Raw genomic sequence first — 20,263 nt, 5'->3', positions numbered from 1 at the left:
TCTTCTTCTTGTAATATGTTTTTTGTAATTCTTTTGTAATCCGCCTTGAACCGCAAGGCAATGGCGGAATAGAAATCTCTAATGTAATGTAATATTAGTATTGTTCATGATCAATGTTCATATTGTTGGGCAGTTAGGGCTGCGAGTGCCACTAACGTAACGCACAAAGTAATTTTATAAAACTTTTCTGCATGTAAAGCTGCCATAGAATTGGATGTATATAAGAAGTACACACATGGTAAGTGTGCATCAACTTTTAAGCCTTCTCTGTATAGGTATAGGCAGAGTGGGAGTTACAGTGAATGATCATATTTTATAAAATAGACATGTATGCGCCCACTTTTACGTCTTAAACCTTCAAGATTTGTGCAGTATTAGGGATGGATCTGGAAGCCTATTTTATAAGACACATAGGTGCCCATGTTGTCTTTATAAAATAAGCACCTTTTTGGACATCACACAGGCCTGTGCACTAAAGTATGTTGATTTTAACCCTTTAATTGGCAGATGGTGAAATGGCTGCTTTACATAATTTGATGTTGAACGAGAGCAACCGTGCCAAGTAAACAGGCATTTTGAGATGCAGATCTCACTTAAGAGCCGTAGAAGTCAAATGTTGCTTCTGAGTAACATTGCTAAATAAAGGGTTAAAGTTATGTTACATGTGTTAAGATCTGCACAATGTCATAATGAGTGGATAGCCAAAGGATTTTTTTCTGTTAACTTTAGGAGACAACCAGATAATCATTGAATTTGAATGTATTTCCTTGGGTTCTGTTTTAATATTATTCAGACAACTAGTCTTTAAGCCCGTTACATTAACGGGTGCTAGAATAGATGTGTCTGTCTGTCTGTCTGTGTTTCTTTATCTTTCTCTCTTTGGCCGCTGTCTGTATCCTTCTGTCTCCCCCCCCCCCCGAGCACAGCTGTCTGCCCCCAGGACACACCTCCCCCCCAAAGCAGCCCCCTTTCCCTCTCCCTAACTGTCTCTCCATGGCCCTCTTCTGTCTTCCCCCCCCGAGCAAAGCTGTCTGTCCCCAGCACACCTCTCCCTATCTCTCCATGGCCCCTTCTGTCTCCCCCCAGCACACCCCTCCCCCCAAAGCAGCCCCCTTTCCCTCTCCCTGTCTCTCCATGGCCCCTTCTGTCTTCCCCCCCAGAGCAAAGCTGTCTTTCCCCAGCATACCTCCCCCCCAAAGTAGCCCCCTTTCCCTCTCCCTATCTCTCCATGGCCCCTTTTGTCTCATCCCAGAGCAAAGCTGGCCCCAGCACACCTCCCTCCCAAAGCAGCCCCCTTTCCCTCTCCCTCTCCATGGTCCCTTCTGTCTCCCCCCAGCACACTCCTCCCCCCCAAAGCAGCCCCCTTTCCTTTTCCCTCTCCCCCTGGCTCCCGGTATTGATCTCCTTCTTACCCTCTCCTCCATCCCGGCGTCTTCTGGCCTGCTCCTCTTCAAAGCAGCCTGCGATCTTAGTGGCCGGCTTTAGCAAACCTAGCAGGCCGCTCTCCAACTCGGTAGCACGTTCCCTCTGATGCGATCCCGTGCGTCAAGAGGGAGCGTGCTACTGAGGTTGGAGAGCGGCCTGCGAGGTTCTTTAAAGCCGGCCATGATCGCAGGCTGCTCTGAAGAGGAGGATTAGTGGCGGCGGTGGCGAGTGAGGTGACACGGCGAGGACGCGGGCAGGAAGCAAGTGAGAGGCAGCGGCGAGTGAGGGCGGGCGGTGATGCGCCGAGGACAGAGAGAGAGCACAGTCGCGCGCCTTCAGCCCCCGCATGCGCCGTGAGGTTAGAATGTTGCCACAGAAGCACACCTCACAAATTTTCGAGAGCGCATGCGCGCTCTAGCGTTTTATTATTATTGATGTATGTCTTTCTTTCTCTCTCCCTGGCCCTTTTCTTTCTATCTCTCTCCCTTGACCACTGTCTGTCTTTTTTTTTTTTTGTTTGTTTGTTTGTTTCTTTTCTTGGCTTCTGGCTATCTGTCTGTCTTTATTTCATTTTCTCTTTCTCCTTTGCCGCTGGCCGTCTGTATGTATTTTTTTTTCTCTCTCTCTTTGGCCACTGTCTGTCTCGCTGTATTTTTTTTTTCTTTCTCTCTCTCTCCTTGGCTTCTGGCTGTCTGGTTTTCTGTCTGTCTGTCTGTCTGTCTTTCTGGCACCCTGTCTGTCTGGCATTGTTTCATTCTCTCTTTCTCCATGGCCGCTGTCTGGATGGCTGTCTGTCTTTCTTTCTATGTGTCTGTCTTTCTTTCTATGTGTCTATCTGGCCCCTTGTCTGTTTGTCTTTCCTTCTGTCTGTCTTTCTCCCTTTCTGTCTGTCTCTCTGGCCCTCTGTCTGTCTGTCATTCTTTCTTTCTCTCTGTCTCCTTGGCCGCTGTCTATCTGTCTGGTTTTTTTCTTTCTCTCTCTGTCCTTGGCTGCTGGCTGTCTGTCTGTCTTTCTGGCCCATTGTCTGTCATTCTTTCTTTCTTTCTCTCTCTCTTTCCTTGGCCGCTGTGTGGATGGCTGTCTTTCTTTCTGTCTGTCTGTCTTTCTGCCTGGCCCCCTGTTTATCTTTCTGGCTGTCTCTCTGCCTGGCCCCCTGTCTCTCTCCCTGGCCCCCAGTTTTTGTTTGTCTGTCTCTCTGTCTTTCTGCCTGGCTCCCTGTTTTTCTTTCTCTCTGTCTCTCTGCTTGGCCCCCTGTTTTTCTTTCTCTCTGTCTTTCTGCCTGACCCCTACCTTTATTTCTGTCTCTCTCTCTTTCCTTGTATGGATGGCTGTCTTTCTTTCTGCCTGGCCCCCTGTCTCTGTCCTTGGCCCCCTGCCTGTATTTCTCTGTCTCTTCTGGCCCCCTTCTTTCTGTCGGCCTCCCAACACACCCCTCCCTCCAAAGTAGCCCCTTTCCCTCTTCCCCATCACTTCCCTGAGCCGTTTGGTGTTTTTTTGTTGTTGGGGTTTTTTTACCTTGTAACAGCGGCTGCACACGGAACCGACACTCTCCACTAACAGGAGAGAAAATGCCGGCATTGCCACTCTGTAACCGCCACAGCCACTCTCCTCCCGGTCGACAAACCGCCAAATGCGGCCGAAGACGACCGCGCTAAATGACGCTCCACAGTTGCGCGCCTTCTGCCCCCACATGCACCGTGAGGTTAGAATGTTGCCACAGAAGCACACCTCACGGCGCCATACCGCACAAATTTTTGAGAGTGCATGCGCGCTCTAGCGTTTTATTATTGATTCATCCAGCTAAAATTAAATAACCTCCCTGTTGTACCTTTAAACCACCCTGAGAGGAGTGAGAAGCATACTGGAGTGACCTTGAATTAGTTGCAAGAATGACATCCTAGTTGTTCATGCAGAGGAGTCTAAATCAGGAGAATTCTTGGGAACTACCTCTTGCAGTTTGGGCTCTGCCTCTGATTCTCTGTGTGGTTTTGCTACATTTCTGCTGCTTGAAATCTCTAATTTATAATGTTCTTCTCATTATGTCAAATGCTGTTGTGCAGTTTTCTAGCAGTGAAATCAGTTACCATGACATCCTCTTCAAAGTTGGTCAGAAGCATATAATTGAAAGTGCTGTGATTTGAGCTGCTATATTCGATGTAAGGTGAATTATCAAATACTGTTGCTGTAGTTATATAAAATAGAGACATGAAAGAGAATGCTTATTCTGTATCAAAGGCATAGGATTCTGTACTACAGATGTTGCTCATGAATCGGGAGAAAAGTGTCACTCAAAAACTCTAAATTCTTCCCCTTATGCAGTGGAAAACAGCTCTCTCTTCAGTTTTTCCTTCTGCAAACGAACTCAGAAGGTGTGTACTGATCTGCTGTGCTTTCTTTTTCTTATTTTTTAAAATATTTTTGCCATCATGAATTCATTTTCACTTGCAACTAGTAAACATACTAGACATTCACATGCCATTTCATTTTTCCATCAATAAAAGGATGTAAATTAAAAAAATTCCACGATTCCAAGATGGCCGCGATACAGAAACGCTGAGAGGAATGTATCTGAGCTGCTCCACTCAGAATTCTTTTCCTCCACTATTGAACGCCAGCCTTACCTCAACTAAGAGGAGAGGCAGGAGTGCCACTAATGCCTCGTGGCGCCCCGAAGTGCCAACCTTTGGCAGCATAGATGAGATGTTGTGGCGGATGCAGGGAGCTGCAGTCGTGACACCGGAGGATGGCCTGCTGAGAGCGCCTGGATATGGCGAGACCAGAATCGCTTCTCCTGGGCCAGATACTACGCTCAGCCCCGACGTGAGAGCTCCACCCCCGCAACCCTGAGTCACCAGTTCTCCAGGGGAAGTAGAAACCCCGGAGATGGGGGAGGAACTTTTCCCTGAGTCAAGAAGATCACCAGTGGAGAGCTTGGAGACAGAGCCCCCGGTTCAGGGTGTCTCTGTAGAAGTAACCGGGATAGATTCAGCTACGGGAAGTGAAGACATCTAGCTGGAGCAAAGTCAAGATCTTGATTCCTCTGAGGGTGAGCATTTCTACACTCAGCAAAAACTTTTAATTTTGGATAAGCCAGCACAAGTGACTCTGGAGTCTCTATGGGACTTAATTACAAATTTTACAAAAACTATTAGCCCCAATTTCCAGTATGTTGAAGCTAAATTGATTCAACATACTAAGGAGCTTAAGGCTTTAAAAGAAGACCTGACTGTTTCAAAATCTTTAGTTCAAAAGCTTGATCAGGATTTATCATCCATCAAACAAGTGCAATCCTCCCTAGTTAAGGATAATGTGAGTCTTAGGAAGAAGCTAGAATCACTTGAGAATAACGCACGGAATAATAACTTGAGATTAATTAATTTTCCAAGATTAGAAATGGTAACTCCTAGGGAAATGCTTAGGAGATACCTGGTTGAAATTCTGTAAGTTCCAGATGAAAATTTGCCACCTTTCTCTCAAGTGTATTATTTGCCTAATAAAGAAGGGAGTCAACAACAGAAAAAAATGACTGATCAAGCACCATTAAAGGTATCAGAAATTTTGGAAACGTCAGATAGAGATATTGCTGTACCATCTATGATGATAATAACAGTAGCTCTTTCAATTGATAAAATCTGGTTGTTGAGGCTTTTCTTTAAAAACAAGCAGAAAGAGTTTCTTGGTTGTAAAATTCAAATGTTTCCTGATCTTTCAAGAGAAACTCAAAAGCGTCATAGAGAATTTCTTCTTCTGAGACCAGGGGTCACTTCACTGGGGGCAACATTTTACTTAAGACATCCTTGCACCGCTCAGTTAAATATGTTTTCTTTGAACCTCAAACGTTAAGTGCTTTTTTGGCAATGTCCCGACTGGATGAAGGAAAATCAAGTGCTCAATAGTTAATAAAGCCGCTCCTACCTCAGTATTATCTGTAGCTTATCTTGCTATATTGTTCCTTTTTTTTCGCCTATGTGTAATCTTGGAATCACAGGTTGAGGACTTGAGTGAATTAGTTAATAAAATGGTTTTCTTATTTTTTTTTTCTCTTTTTATATAACTGTATTAAGGTGTAATGTGTTTTACACTTTATGAAGTTGTATTCTTACTACTTTACTTTCTGTACAAGTGTTTTACTTGGTATGTAATAATGAAAAGTTATAAATAAATAAAAAAGAAAAAAATTCCACCAATGTCTCTTATCCTATCAGGCAGCTTCCTGGGACAAAACTTAAATTTCTTAATCATGACTTCCAGCACTTATTTAGATTTCAGGAGGCATTTGAAAATATATTTGTTCACCAAGTATATAGGAAACTAAGTTATTCTATTCAATTGTAACAACTTTCTCTTTTGTAAACCGCATAGAGCTTCACGGTCCTGCGGTATATAAGCAGAACAGGAAACTGACGCCGAAGAAGAACCAGATATTTTAAAAGAAGTCATGTCAGCAATTAAAGTTTTATCAAAAAACAAGTCACCTGGTATCAACAGTATTCCAACTGAATTAATCAAAGGCTCAGAATGTGCTATCATGGCCCTCACTCTACTGTGTCAACAGATTTGGAAGGAAAAAACATGGTCAACTGATTGGAGAAAATCACTGTTAATACCTATACCGAAGAAAGGTGATGCCAAGGATTTTAACAACTATAGAATGATTGCATTAATTCCACACACCAGCAAAACGTTGCTGAAAATAATACAACAAAAGGCTACAATCATACATTGAGCAAGAACTACCTAAAGTTCAGGTTGGTTTCAGAAAAGGTCAAGGAACAAGAGACATTATTGCCAATGTTAAATGGATATTGGAGAAGAGCAAAGAATACCAAAAGCCCCATATACTTTGGCTTCATTGACTACAGCAAAGCTTTTGAATATGTGGATGGATCATTGCCAATGTTAGATGGATATTGGAGAAGAGCAAAGAATACCAAAAGCCCCATATACTTTGGCTTCATTGACTACAGCAAAGCTTTTGACTATGTGGATGGATCATGATAAACTATGGAGAACTCTAGCAAAAATGGAAATACCCAAACACATAACTCAGCTGATAAAGAGCCTCTACAAAAATCAAGAAGCTGCAGTAAGAACAGAATATTGCAACACTGATTGAACATCTAATATAATAAAATGGTAGACGCGCATGCGCACTAAAAAAATCGTGTTCCCTGAGATGTCCCGTTTTTTTTAGTGCGCATGCGCGGGTTGCACGTCACCAGCCAATCGCCTCCACAGGCCGGACCGCGCGCGGCCCCAGCGGCGGCTTTCAAATAAAAATAAAAAAAATTACACAGCTGCGAGACAGGAGCTGCGGCGGCGGCGACTTTCAACGACGAAGAAGCTGCAGCTCGAGAAGTCGGGGCCTCCCCCGCCACGTACAACCCGCTCCCTCTCCTGCAGCTCAGGCACCACAGAAGCTGTGAAAACGCGCAACCCGGTCCCCGCGTCTGCCTACCCTTCCCCCCAACACAGCGCATTTGCCCCCCCCCCTCTCAGAGAGTCCTTTGCCGCTCACCACCCTTCCCTTGCCGCTGACCCGACTACCTACCCGGCGATTTAAGCAGCAGTCTTCACAAGCTGCTTCAGGCACTTCTACTGCCCTGATTTGCTCTGCCGCGTCTCTGATGATGTCATCAGGGACGTGCCAGAGTAAATCAGGGCAGTAGAAGAACCCGAAGCAGCGTGTGAAGACTGCTGCACAGGCTGCTTGAATGGGAGCAGGAAGAGGTGATGATGGACAGGGGGAGAAAAAGGAAGGGAGGCCTACTGTTGGACAGGGGGAGCAGGAAGAGGTGCTGATGGACAGGGGGGGGGAAATGAAGGGAGGCCTACTGCTGGACAGAGGGAGCAGGAAGAGGTGCTGATGGACAGGGGGGAGGTAAAACAAAGGGAGAAGGACTGCTGCTGGATAAGGGGAGCTTAAATGGGTGGTGGTGGACAGGGGGGGAAATAAAGGGAGGCCTAATGCTGGACAGGGGGAGCAGGAAGAGGTGCTGATGGACAGGGGGAAAAAATGAAGGGAGGCCTACTGCTGGACAGGGGGAGCAGGAAGAGATGCTGATGGATGGGGGTGGGGTGGGTGGGTGGTGGTGGAAATGAAGGGAGACCTACTGCTGGACAGAGGGAGCAGGAAGAGGTGATGATGGACAGGGGGGAGGTAAAACAAAGGGAGAAGGGCTGCTGCTGGATAAGGGGAGCAGTGAAGGGGTGGTGGTGGACACAGGGGAGGTAAAAAGAAGGGAGAATGAACAGGAAAAAGTGGCTAAGGAGACAGAGAGAGAAAGAAATAAAGACAGACACACACATATATTCTAGCACCCAAGGAAGGAAAATGCTGCACAGGGAAGTAGGGAGGGGGGAAATGCTTATGCACAAGGAAATGGAGGAGGAGGGAATGCTGATATGGCTACTGTACAGGAAAGTAGACAAGGGGAGATAAATGCTGCATAGGGGGCAGAAAGAGAGACAAATAGAAAGAAAGACAAATAATAGGAGGGAGGGAGACAGAAAGAAAAGAAGAAAGACACAAGGGCAGGGAGTGAGACAGAAAGAAAGAAAGACAGACATACATATATTCTAGCACCCGTTAATGTAACGGGCTTAAAGACTAGTAAGAACATAAGAATTGCCACTGCTGGGACAGACCAGTGGTCCATCGTGCCCAGTAGGCCGCTCCCGCAGTGGCCCCTAGGTCAAAGACTAGTACCCTAACTAAGACCAGCCCTACCTGCGTACGTTCCGGTTCAGCAGGAACTTGTCTAACTTTGTCTTGAATCCCTGGTTTCCAATAAAGCATGGCATCAGGCAAGGATGCATCTTGTCACCTTATTTGTTCAACATTTATGGCAAAGCCATCTTCAGAAAAGCAAATTTGGAAGAAGAGAGTGTTGGTTTCAAAGTTGGTAACTGAAATATTAACAACGTGCACTATGCAGATGATACAATGCTCATCACCATCAGCAAGAGAAAAATCAAGGCCAAAAGTTATAACATGAGATTAGAAGTGAACATAAACAAGACAAAGAACATGAACATGGAAAATGATGAAGAATTTGATCTTGAAGGTGACTGAAATCCTTTAAAACTTCTATTCTATCTCCTGGGCTGTTTTGTAAACAAAGAAGCAACTAGCAGGAGCAGAATAGCACTTGGTTGCTCTTCAATGAAGGCTCTCAACAAAGAATTCAAAGGCAAGAAAATAACTCTCCAAATGAAGATCAGACTTGTCCATGCACTCATTTTCTCAGTGGTCAAGTATGGATGCGAAAGCTGGACACTATGGAAACATGCCAGAAAGAAGATTGACTCATTTGAGCTTTGGTGTTGGAGAATGATTTTTTGCGTGCCATGGACTTCCAGAAGAACGAACAAATTGATCAAACCGGCTATGTTACTTTAGCCCAAATGGTGAAGTTACGACTGTATTAGTTTGTGGCCCCAGGGAGGTGGGATTTGGATTGGAGGGTAGTAGCGTCAGTGGCCTCAGGGGGAGGGTTTGGCATGGAAGGTAGCAGCAAAGGTGATTTCGGGGGGGGGGGGGAATTGTTTTTGCCTGTTGTTTGAGAGTGCCAGTTAACTGGGATTGTACTGTATTTCAGTTCACCAAATTGTTGACAAGTGTTGCTGAGATGGCCTGTCCATCAAGCTGCAGCTGTACTGCACAAATGTTTAACAAAATATGCCATTTAGCCATTGAATTTTGAAAACATATATGAGACCTGCTAACATGGAACAGATAATCAGCAGCAGCTTCCCTACACAACCTATGGCTTTGTCTTTTTGTTTTGAACTTTTTCTTTTATTAAGAATGCCTGTAGTATCAGCATTGTGATATCAAAGTGATAAAGTTGCATGAGCTGTCTTATCTCCAGGAAAGAGAAGTTGCTGTGTTAACAATCCACAAAAAAAGAGAAACGGGGAAGGATAAATGAACATCAATTATAGAAAACTTCCAATTGCAGAGAATCACTAGGGAGACAGTTCCTTACTCATATAATCAATCAAGTGAATGGTAAAAAAAAATTTTGTCTAAAAGAGTAGGCATCAGTAATTGAAAGTTGCTTGCAACGCCTTCAATTTTTGCAACAAGATTATGTTTCGGAATTCAGACGCGATAGCTCCCTGAAGTAAGAAGTGAAACGGGGTCCTTGTCGGAGGTGTTTATCTACGCCGGAGTTTGTTTAAGATAAGTTCTCATATTTTGTGCAGATTAATCATGGCATTCATTAGCAATTAAGATATTTTTAAATGGGTCCCGGCATGTATGAAGCAGTTTATCACTAGGGGACATAGTTCTCTTTATTTGCACAGTTCACTAGAGTATTTCTTAGTATTTTGTTTCACTTATTATTTGGAGGAGCGATATGATGTGACTTGTGAATGATAACAGAGTCTTTTTAGACTCGTATTTGTCTCCATTCTGGTGCCTGGCTGGCATGTTCAATCACTGATACCTTCTCTTTCAAACAACAACAAAAAATTGTTAACCCTTTCAGGACCATAAGGATCGTAGGCCAATTTTTGTGGTTTTGATGACATTTTTATGGTAAAAAGGGCTTGCAGATGCCAAAAAATTGATTTTTTTGGTGAAATATCATTATTTTTATTTAAAAAAATCACACTTCTGGCTTATGGACAGTGTGGCAAGTGAATCTTCTCGTCAATCTGGCAACGACGCTAATGAATGAATGTCGGAACCAGTTTGTTTACATAAAGGCAGTATCATATGGAATCCGTACATATCAAATTTAGAACTGTAGACTATCCCAATCAAAATTTATAGGATTTTAAAGTTATGGGACAAATATGTCCCTTGGTCCTGAAAGGGTTAACATTCACTTGAATATGAGTAAGGAACTGTCTTTCTAGTTTTCTATATTTGGTGTAACAATGTAAGCCATTTTGATTTTAGTTTGAAAGACTGCATATGAAAGCCTTTGAAATAAAGAAATAAGTAGAGAAAGTTTACGGTAGTGTTTACCAAACTTTGTGTCCACGATCCCCAGAAGAAATGTCATCAGCCCATACTATGGGCAGTCTGCTCTGGTCACAATCCCAAATGCAGATTTTGCATTCCCATTTGGTGTCGGAACCTAAAGTTTGGAAAGCTCCAGTTTAGTTTTATAACATGAGTACATGGCAAATGTGCAGATCATGAACAAGCAAAACCATGACATTTCAACTCTTTGTTTAATAATTTTTGTTAAATTTAGGGTGTACTGATGGTTGGACCTCCTGGTACTGGCAAAACTATGCTAGCTAAGGCTGTAGCCACTGAATGTGGAACAACATTCTTCAATGTTTCTTCTTCTACCCTGACGTCTAAATACAGGGGTGAATCTGAGAAGTTAGTTCGCCTATTGTTTGAAATGGTAAGTAATTTTTAAAACAACCAGTATTTTTAGATTTCATGATTTTATAAACTTAGTCCCTGATTCTATAAAGTTCACCTAAAGTTAGGTGCTGATATTGGCGCCTAAATTAATCGATTAGTCGGTGCCAATATTGACACTCAACATCTCACAATCAGTTTTAATTGTACTTAATTGAAAGTTAGGCACCTAACTCAAAAACTTGATTCTATACAAAGGCGCCTAACCCAAAGCTAACACAGTTAGGGGCAGATCATGGGCGTGTTTTTGAGTTAGGTGCCTCTTGGTGAATTAGGTGCCTTTATTTGAAGAAAACCCTGGCATAAATATGACTAAATGTTAGGACACTGAACACCACCTAAGCATGCTTAGGCGATGCCAAGCATGATTCCATAATGGACGCTTAAGCTTTATAGAATCAGTGCCAATATCAGTGTCTAACTTTAGGCAGACTTTATAGAATCAGGGCCTCAGTGCCTTTGAAAATTAATAATGTTCTTAGATTTCTGTAAAAAGGAAAATCTAGATCAACCTTGTGGCTGAGAGGCAGCAGTGCTGTGTAGGAAGTATTTATGGGTTTTGTTCCCAGGCCCAGCTTCTGCCCATTGCACAGCCTTAACACCTACAGGCTAATAAAAGTTCAAAGAGTATTGCTGGCCTCTTAAAAAATTGGTCAGCTTAATATTTTAGACTTAGGGGGAAGTTATCAAGGCTTTTACCACATCCTCCAACAACAACCATACACCCACCTGAAAAGAAACCTTTTTACCTCTGTTATGCCTATCTATACAGAAAATGCTGCAATTCTAACTATGTCTGTATTTAAATCTATGTTATGTCTATACTGTAAACATTGTGTCCTATGTCCACTAAGTCTATACTTTTAGTCTGCACGTTGCATCTATACTGTAAATATTGTAATCTAAACCCCCTACATAACATAAGAACATAAGAATTGCCGCTGCTGGGTCAGACCAATGGTCCATCGTGCCCAGCAGTCCTTTCGGTCAAAGACCAGTGCCCTAACTACGTTTGCCAATCTCTGTATTCTCACAAAAGTTTGTTCCGCTTATACTGTGAGTCTACTCTTGTAACCAGTTCTGGGCTTCTTTGGAAGGACGGGCTAAATAATTAATTAAATAAATAAATACCACACCTTGATCTACCATAGGAATCGCCAACTTGTGGTATATCAATGCTGCAGGTTTCTAACTGTCCTGATAAAGGACTAACAATGCTTATGAGGCACCTTGCAAGAAATATTAGTCCACTGGTGTAGGTGAATCACTTTACCAAGCCACATTTTGGATCCCACCACCAGAGAGGGTAGAAGTGACTGGGGATTGTGCCTGCCTGCCTTCGAGAATCCAGAGATTTGTTAAGGTACCAATGGGGAAGCAGGTATCATGGGGGGTAGCATAACTGACAGGAGCAGGACTTCTGGCTTGAGGGTCTCTTTGAGTGGGGGCTTTCTTTTGGGGAACTAAAGGTTTACTAATTTCTGGCCTTTTTAAGTGATGGTCCAGAAGCATTGGATCGTGACTTGGTGGCCCAGTGCTCCCAGGCAATAAATGAAACCCATCATTTAGCTGGAGTTATTTTACATGCTATAACTTAATTTGAGATGGGCACCTGGTGTACACCGCAAGGTGTAGTATTTATAAAGTAACTAGTCTTTAAGCCTGTTACACTAAACTACTGCACAGTCTTGTATGTCCAAACATTTAAACCTATTGTACATCTTATTTGTTTAATTACTCTCCATTGTGTATGTTCACTTGTAGACTGTTCTGAGCTACTGGGAGGACGCGATAAAAATCTAAATAAATAAATAAATAAATAAATAAACATTAATGGGTGCTAGAATAGATGTGTGTGTCTGTCTTTCTTTCTCTCTTTCTCCTTGGCCGCTGTCTGTCTTTCTTTCTGTCTGTCTGTCTGTCTCTCTCTTTCCTCAGCTGTCTACCACCATACCTTGCCTGCTCCCCCTGTCCAGCAGTAGCCCTTCTCCCTTTGTTTTACCTCCCCCATGTCCAGCAGCACCTCTTCCCTGCTCCCCCTATCCATCAATACCTGTCCAGCAGCACCCCTTCATTGCTCCCCCCTGTCCAGTAGCAGCCCTTCTCCCTTCGTTTTATCTCCCCCTTGTCCAGCAGCTCCTCTTCCCTGCCCCCCCTTCCATCAATTCCTGTCCAGCAGCACCCCTTCACTACTCCCTCTATCCAGCAGCAGCCCTTCTCCCTTCCTTTTACCTCCTCCCCCGTCCAGCAGCACCCCTTCCCTGCTTCCCCTGTCCAGTAGTACCCCTTCTCCTTTCCCTGCTCCCTCTGTCCAGCATCCGCTAGCCCGGGCAGCCTCCAGCACACCCCTCCCCCCAAAGCAGCCCCCTGTCTCCTTCTACTTCTTACCAGCATGGGACACCTCGCAGTCGTTGCCGAGACAAACCTCCGCTCAATCCACTGCACATGCCCCAAACCGGCGCACGTGCCACAAGCCACCCCAAACTGGTGCATGCGCCACAAATGGAATGCGGCCACGGAAGCACACATCACGGCGGCAGGGATCACGGCCTCCTAAGTGCACATGCATGCTTAGGGTTTTATTATAGAGAATGAGCTGCCTTGCATGCATGTGAGGAACAAGTATTACAATCGATTCTGGTTAATTGCTTATGGGATACTTTCAGATTATACAAGTATCCAAATTTTCTTAAAAGTTTGGAAAGGGAAACTACGGTATACACTGAACTGGTGTCCAGGAATTTCTAGAATAATCTCCCAGAGAAACTTATTCTGGTTTACTGCCCTGGTAAACTTAAAAAAAGGATGTTATTTGGTAGCGTTTGGTAAAATTTTAGTGACATCTTTAAGGAAATCCCCGGATGGGGATTTTAATTCTTATTCGGATTACCGGCCAGTAGCTCAGATTCCAATCATATCAAAAATATCTGAGGCACTTGTTACAACAACATATTGCAAAATTTGATCTGCTGGAGAAAGTTCAATATGGTTTCTGGTCTCAGTGCAATACAGAAACCTTGCTTGCCACTCTCATCTATACAGTATAATAATATAATAAATATGGACAGGTAAAAGACCTGTAAGGTCCATTCAGTGTGCCCTACAAGGTGACCAGAGTTGAATCTGGCACTCTGCACAGGTTCCACTTCCTCAGTAAACTCTGTCTCTCCCTGCCAATTTTGGAGCACAAACCGTAAAAGTCTTCCCTGCACTAGTCCTACTTCCCAACTACTGGAGCAGTTCTCCAAGCCCACTCTAGTCTCGATCCTGATCTCTTTCTGACATTCATGTTTTCCTTATATGTACTGATATTTGTCAACATTTGTTTATTTCTGATCTGAAGAAAAAGAGTTACCTTCGAAAGCTCATCATAAAATGCATTGAGTTAATCTAATAAAAAAGGTATTACCTTATTTCCTTTGTTTTATTTCTATATATCACCTATAGAGGTAATTCTTGTCAGGGGCACTAAATTTTAAAAAGTTAAAAAGAAAACTGGTGCAAACACTCGCATCTTGGTATATTGTACAGTTTTGTCGTATTTTGGCTTAGTTCTTAAATTACTCCCTTTGGGGCTAATTCTATAAACGGGTGTCCTGAATGTAGGTATCGGTGGGCATTCTACAACCATCTGGGAGCCAATTGGGACCCATGTTTTTAGAAAAATTCCTCAAGGCACAATGCCCACACTGTAGGTATTTGTTGTATATCTAAGGAGACGGTAGGGACACCTAAGCTTGCCCAAGCTGGGTGTGGGTGTGGTTTCACCCAGAAGTGGCCTTGGGTGAGTTTAAGTGGCCCTAGACATCTCCCTAGGGCTGCAACAGACACCTGAAATGTAGGCTGGCCTACATTTCAAAAGTTAAAAGTAGAAGCGGCCAGCTGAGCTGATCGCAACAAGTGAATCCCTGATCAGCTGAGCCGGCAGGACTTCTTGAAGCCGTGCTTCAGAGAGTCCTGCCTACTCAGCTTATTGTGGGGGAAAATACCCCTGCTGCGATCAGCTGAGCTGGCCACAGCAGAGGACACCCGACACATACCCCTAAAATCAGTAGGAGGGATGGCCACTCCATTCTGCTGCCGACCCTCCTAATCCCCCGACAACCTCCAATTGTAGCTCTCCCTCTGCTGCTGACCCCCGACCTTCCCCTAAACGAAGACTGGCAAGCGGCCAGGGCCTTAGGCATCTGATCCAATCAGGGCATTAGGCCTCTCCCTGGTGCATCCCAGAATGCCCTGGGAAGGGAAAGGCCTGCCGTTTTGACGAGGCAGGCCTGCCGGTTGGATGGAGTAGGCATCCCTCTAGCTGGACTTTCTTCAAAAAGGTACAGGGGTGGGGGGCTTAAGGGTGTCGGGGGGGGGGAGTGTTGAGGTTCAGGGAGTGTTGGCAGTTGGGGGGGTTGTTAGGGGTTTGGGGAGGGTGTCAGCAGGAGGGAGCGAGCATCCCTCCTGCCAGTCTTCAGTGGGGGGTTCGTGGGATTGAAGGGGCTGGTGACAGGAGGGAGTGGGCATCCCTCCTGCCAGTTTTCGTTTGGGAAGGGTCAGGGAGGGTCAAAGGCAGGAGGGAGTGAGCATTGAGGGCATGTGTCGGGGTGGGGGGGTCCTCTACTGCAGCTGGCTCAGCTGATTATGGCAGGGGTATTTTCCCCCCGATCAGCTGAACTGACAGAACTTTCTGAAGTACAGTTTCAAGAAGTCCTGCTGGCTCAGTTGATAGGGGATTCCCTTGCCGCGATCAGCTGATGGCAGGGGATCCCTCAGCAAAGATAGGCAGCTGAACTGCCTATCTTTGTGATCAGGCTAAGGCACGATTCTCTAACCAGTACCTGTGACATGAGCACTAGTTAGAGAATCGGGAGGTGAAGTGTCTGTCAGGGTAGATGTGATTCTGTTTAGGAAGCTGGTACACGATTCTCAGCCGCTTCTTAGGCAGCCACCAAGACCGGCGTCAGCCCCTTTGTATCTTTCATAATGATTGATTATTTATTATAGGATTATTCTAGTAGGATTATTCTAGTATATTTTTTTTCCAAAGCTGGAATCTGCCAGCACAGCAGTGAGTGGAAATTTCTTATGATGACATTTTCCAAGCATTAAAGCAAAAATCTACTCTGCTTTATCTTTATGTATATTTCTGATGATTCTAGAATATTTGCAAGTTTTGATACCTTTTTAGTTGACTGATATAATGCAAATAAGCTTTTGAGGGCACAAAAGTCTGTAAAATTATTTTTGTTAATTGGAAGGATTTTTCTAAATTAGAATACAATACGTGGTGGAATATGTTATGCCTTTATGTATGCCTGAGAAGATTTATGCAATTAAATGTGGTAATTCAGAGAAATTTAGAAATGTATGGGAATGTTTATTGGAACTTAATGATTAATGTATTAATCTTAATTTGGATTCATATTATGTTATTGTACCCTATGATTTTTTCTGTTTTATGGTTTTCTGTTTGTATTTTTCATTTGATTTGATATGTTGTATTTTTATAAAAAATTTTCTTTTTTAATTTAAATAAATTATTTAATGAAAAAAATTTTTTAAAAAAATCTGAAGAAGGAATGGATGTGTCATGGAATCCCATTTACCGTACATCTTTGTGTATTATGTAATCTTCATGTAATCACTGAACTTCCCGATTCAGTGTAACAGCCTGCTAAGAAAACTGTTTAGTTATTAGGACTCTTTCTATAACTTAAGTGCCTGAAAAATTAATAGAAGTCAAGTTCATTGCTTATACAGTTACTATTGTGTCTACATCTGAAATAATAATCTGTTCATTTTGACCCAGGCTAGGTTTTATGCACCAACTACTATCTTTATGGATGAGATTGACTCTATATGCAGCCGCCGGGGCACTTCAGATGAACATGAGGCAAGTCGGAGAGTAAAGTCAGAGCTCCTCGTTCAAATGGATGGTAATTAGTACTAACGTTGTTTTATGTTTATGCAGCTCTTTCATTTTATTATATCATTTTAAATATATTTTCAAGAGAATGATTTTGCAAATATTTTTTTCATTTCATCATTTCTATCACTTTCATTTTGGGGTATAGTTTTAGTTCAGTAAGATTGGAGATCTTTAAGCTTGATCTAATAGTGGCATAAAAAGTAAAAAAATGAATATATAGATATAATTATAAATACAGATATATAATAATACTGTATATACTCGAATATAAGTTGAGACCCCCATTTTTGCCCCCCAAAAGGTACATCAATGAGAGCTAAAAGCCAAATATCTTCTAATAATAACAAACTTTTGCTTATTTTGACAGGGGTTGCCATACAACAAATTACGACAAATTGGAAAAACTGGGATAGGTTGAGCTATAATTTTGGGTGGAATTCGTTGTGCCACATCTTTAAAATGGAACGAGTAATTGCCATACAACGGGGGCATTTTAAGAAGTTTAAGGATGTTTGGAATCCATTAACAAAATATTGTACAGAATGAATATTGGGTTTTTTGGGGTTTTTCCCCCCCTTTATTTATACACATCCAGGGTGGGGGGGAGGGATATGTTATGTTTCTTATCTGAAAGTCAATTCATGGTACAAGGGGGGTCATATTTGATGTATATTAGTTTTTGATGGAATATTAGGTGTTGTTAAAGTGTAAAGTGATTATATCTTAAGTTGCACTTATTGAAAGTTGTAAAAATGAATAAAGAATTTAAAAAAAGGAGGAATCCCTTCTGTCTCCTGTGCCTGCCGAAATTGGACATCCATACCTCCCTCCCACCTCCCCCATGTACCTTTCAGGTCCCATATGGCCAGCCAGTGTACAGAGCAGGAGAGATCTTCCTGCCTTCCTGTTCCATTTGAGGCCACTGGCTGATTCCACCTTTCCCGCGTTCTTTTCGGGTCCCTGGTAGTCAGCTGGTGCATGGAGCAGGAGCGATCTTCCTGCTCGCCCACTCCGTTCGAGGCTGCTGGCTGATTGGAGGCCGCCGAGGAGTCGGGGGTGCACGGAGGAGGCGGGGGTTTTTAGATTCGGCCAGGATGGGAGACGGGTCCTGCAGGCCCTGTGGAGGCCTGCAATAGGTCCAGAAAGGGGGCAGGTAGGCGATGGCCTGAATATAAGCTGAGACCCCTATTTTTTTTGGCCCCAAAATCTCAGCTTATATTCAAGTATATATGGTATACAAGAATTAATTATGTAGATTTTATTTCTTTAGATGAGAGTATATTTCCCTTCATGCGCATGGCTAATTGGTGAATAATACAGTCAGATCATACTCAGATTACAGTGAAATGTATGTTGGTTATGGAAATACGCTGTTATAGGAGTTGTAAACAATATTGGATTTTTGAACTACAGTCTTTATTTCCAACTGGACATAATGAATATATTGAATGGCAGCATACTATTTAACTGTTCTTTTTCACCAGCAGGGGTCCTCAGCCCTGTTTCTGTTCTAATGCTTTATCTTCTACTCGGAATTAAGGATGGGGAGGCAAGTTCTCTTCCCCGCAGTTTATTCAGCCATGTGATACGTCAATTTTGTGACGTTTCTTGCGTATGCAGTTTTAAATGGAGGCGTCCATCCCGGGCAAGCGCCATTTTCTCCTTTGCCAATCATTGTAGCCCGAAGATTTGGGGGTTACAGCACAGCCCAGCTGGTTCCTGAAGAAGGGGGTGTTCACCCCCGAAACGGAGTCCCGTAGGATGAACTTGTTATCTGATGGCTGTGTTATCCATAGAGAAGCTAAGTACTTCCAGTTGGCTTTTGCATAGTTGGATTTGGACGTTTACACTTTTTTTGGCCCCCTGGATAAAGGGTAGAGACAACTTCATCTATTAGCCGTTGAGTGTGTGTTTGATTATTTTTTGAACTTTCAGCACTATTTGTGTGTAGATTTATCACAAAATTTTCACTGAGAGAGCCCGGGGATGTTTCACAGTTAACACCCTTTCTGGGTGTAAGCCAGTGACAGCCAATACTTCGGGGGATTTCCCTGTGGTGGCTGTGTGACTGAGGGCTCTCTCAATCCCTCTAAATTTCTTTATTAAGTTGCTTGTGTGATAGTGCAGATATATTTTGGGTTGTTTCTCCTCCTTATCTAGTTCTTTTTCTTGGGGTTTTGGGAGTTAATAGTAATGAGCATAGTTTCATAATAGGTTGTTGGGGAGAAGGGGGAAGAAAATACATGGTACACAATCAACAACATACATTAATAATATAGAGGATAGTTTTCAAAGGTATTTCCAAGCATAAAACAAGGTTTTATGGCAAAATTGAAGCTTTTGGAAATTGCTCAATATACATGTAGCGAATATGCCATGTGTATATGCATAGATCAGGCATGCTTTCCTAGGTGCAGGGTTGGAGCAAATAGCATAGTTAATAATGTCTGCTTTTAGATTTCCAGAAATATCCCTTTATAAGTTTTCTCAAAAAAATACCTGCACAGTTAGTAGCTGCAGATTTGCGCACCATACATCTGCCAGTTTTCAAAGGAAACTTTCTCTCTTTGATCATTGGTAGAAAGTCTGTGGGTATAAAGTAGCTGCAGACTTGACTCATATGCACTTTGTCGGAGTTGCCTCCTATGTGACAGCAAAAAATAGACCAACCAGTCTCTTCCAGTTATTTCTGCTCACAGTGCTAAGGGCGTATCCCAGCTTCCAGCCATAGACCAGGATTGCTGATGACATCACACCTTTTCCAGGACTATTTTGCCTTTTTCTTCCTCTGTATTCATTCAGCATGCAAGATTTCCTGCTTAGTGTATACCCAGCATTCCTCTGTCCACAAACGTAATACTCTAGGAAGGCAATTTTCAAAGGCATTCATTAACCTTAATTCCTTCTTCCATAGTCTGTTGACACCGCCTCACTCTGTAGGCTACTGACAATAAGAAAGATTCTGGATCAATAATTTAGTACAGAACCATTACCTGCTTTGCTTAACCAAAATGGAATTTTTACCAACAAAGTATCTGATCCTTTGACCTTTCTTGTTGCTATTTTCTCTTTTATTGTGGACTACTGTTAGTTAAGAAGTTGACTCTGTAACTCATTGAACTGACTATTTTTAGATACATAAAGTAAACTTGCTTACTTATAACAGGTATTCTTTAAAAGCAGTAGTTCACTTATAAAACAAACCCACCCATTGCTCCTTGGAAGTTATTCTTCTCCCAGTCATGGGAGAAATAGGGGTTAAAGACGCATATGTTGTATAATAGTCCTTCTAAGGAAATCTGTTCCTTGCCTTTTTTAATGACTTTAGCTTATTTTACATTATTCTTGACTATTTATATTTTGTTCCCCTTCCTTTTGTTTTGGTCCCTCTTCCCCTCTCTTTCTTTTTATATAAATTGTATTTCTGCCCATTTCCATCCTGTATCGATAAGTTAATGTTTGTCAGTGCGTTTGATTGTTTATAGCATTGTTTGTTATTTGTTTCTAATGTACATTCTTATTATACT

At 42.9% G+C, this 20,263-nt stretch overlaps 1 protein-coding gene across 4 annotated transcripts in view; it reads left to right on the top strand.

Moving 5' to 3' along the window:
* Positions 1-20,263, top strand: part of KATNAL1 (katanin catalytic subunit A1 like 1) — a 96,571-nt gene that overhangs the window by 53,235 nt on the left and 23,073 nt on the right. For all 4 annotated transcript variants that reach the window (XM_033948213.1, XM_033948214.1, XM_033948215.1 and 1 more), the window contains 2 exons: positions 10,641-10,799; positions 16,617-16,743. In XM_033948213.1, coding sequence (XP_033804104.1) covers positions 10,641-10,799; positions 16,617-16,743 — 286 coding nt within the window. The remainder of the gene's footprint in view (positions 1-10,640; positions 10,800-16,616; positions 16,744-20,263) is intronic.

This window comes from Geotrypetes seraphini, chromosome 6 (assembly GCF_902459505.1).
Source record: "Geotrypetes seraphini chromosome 6, aGeoSer1.1, whole genome shotgun sequence".
NCBI lineage: Eukaryota > Metazoa > Chordata > Amphibia > Gymnophiona > Dermophiidae > Geotrypetes > Geotrypetes seraphini.
This window is presented reverse-complemented; position numbering and strand designations above follow the sequence as displayed.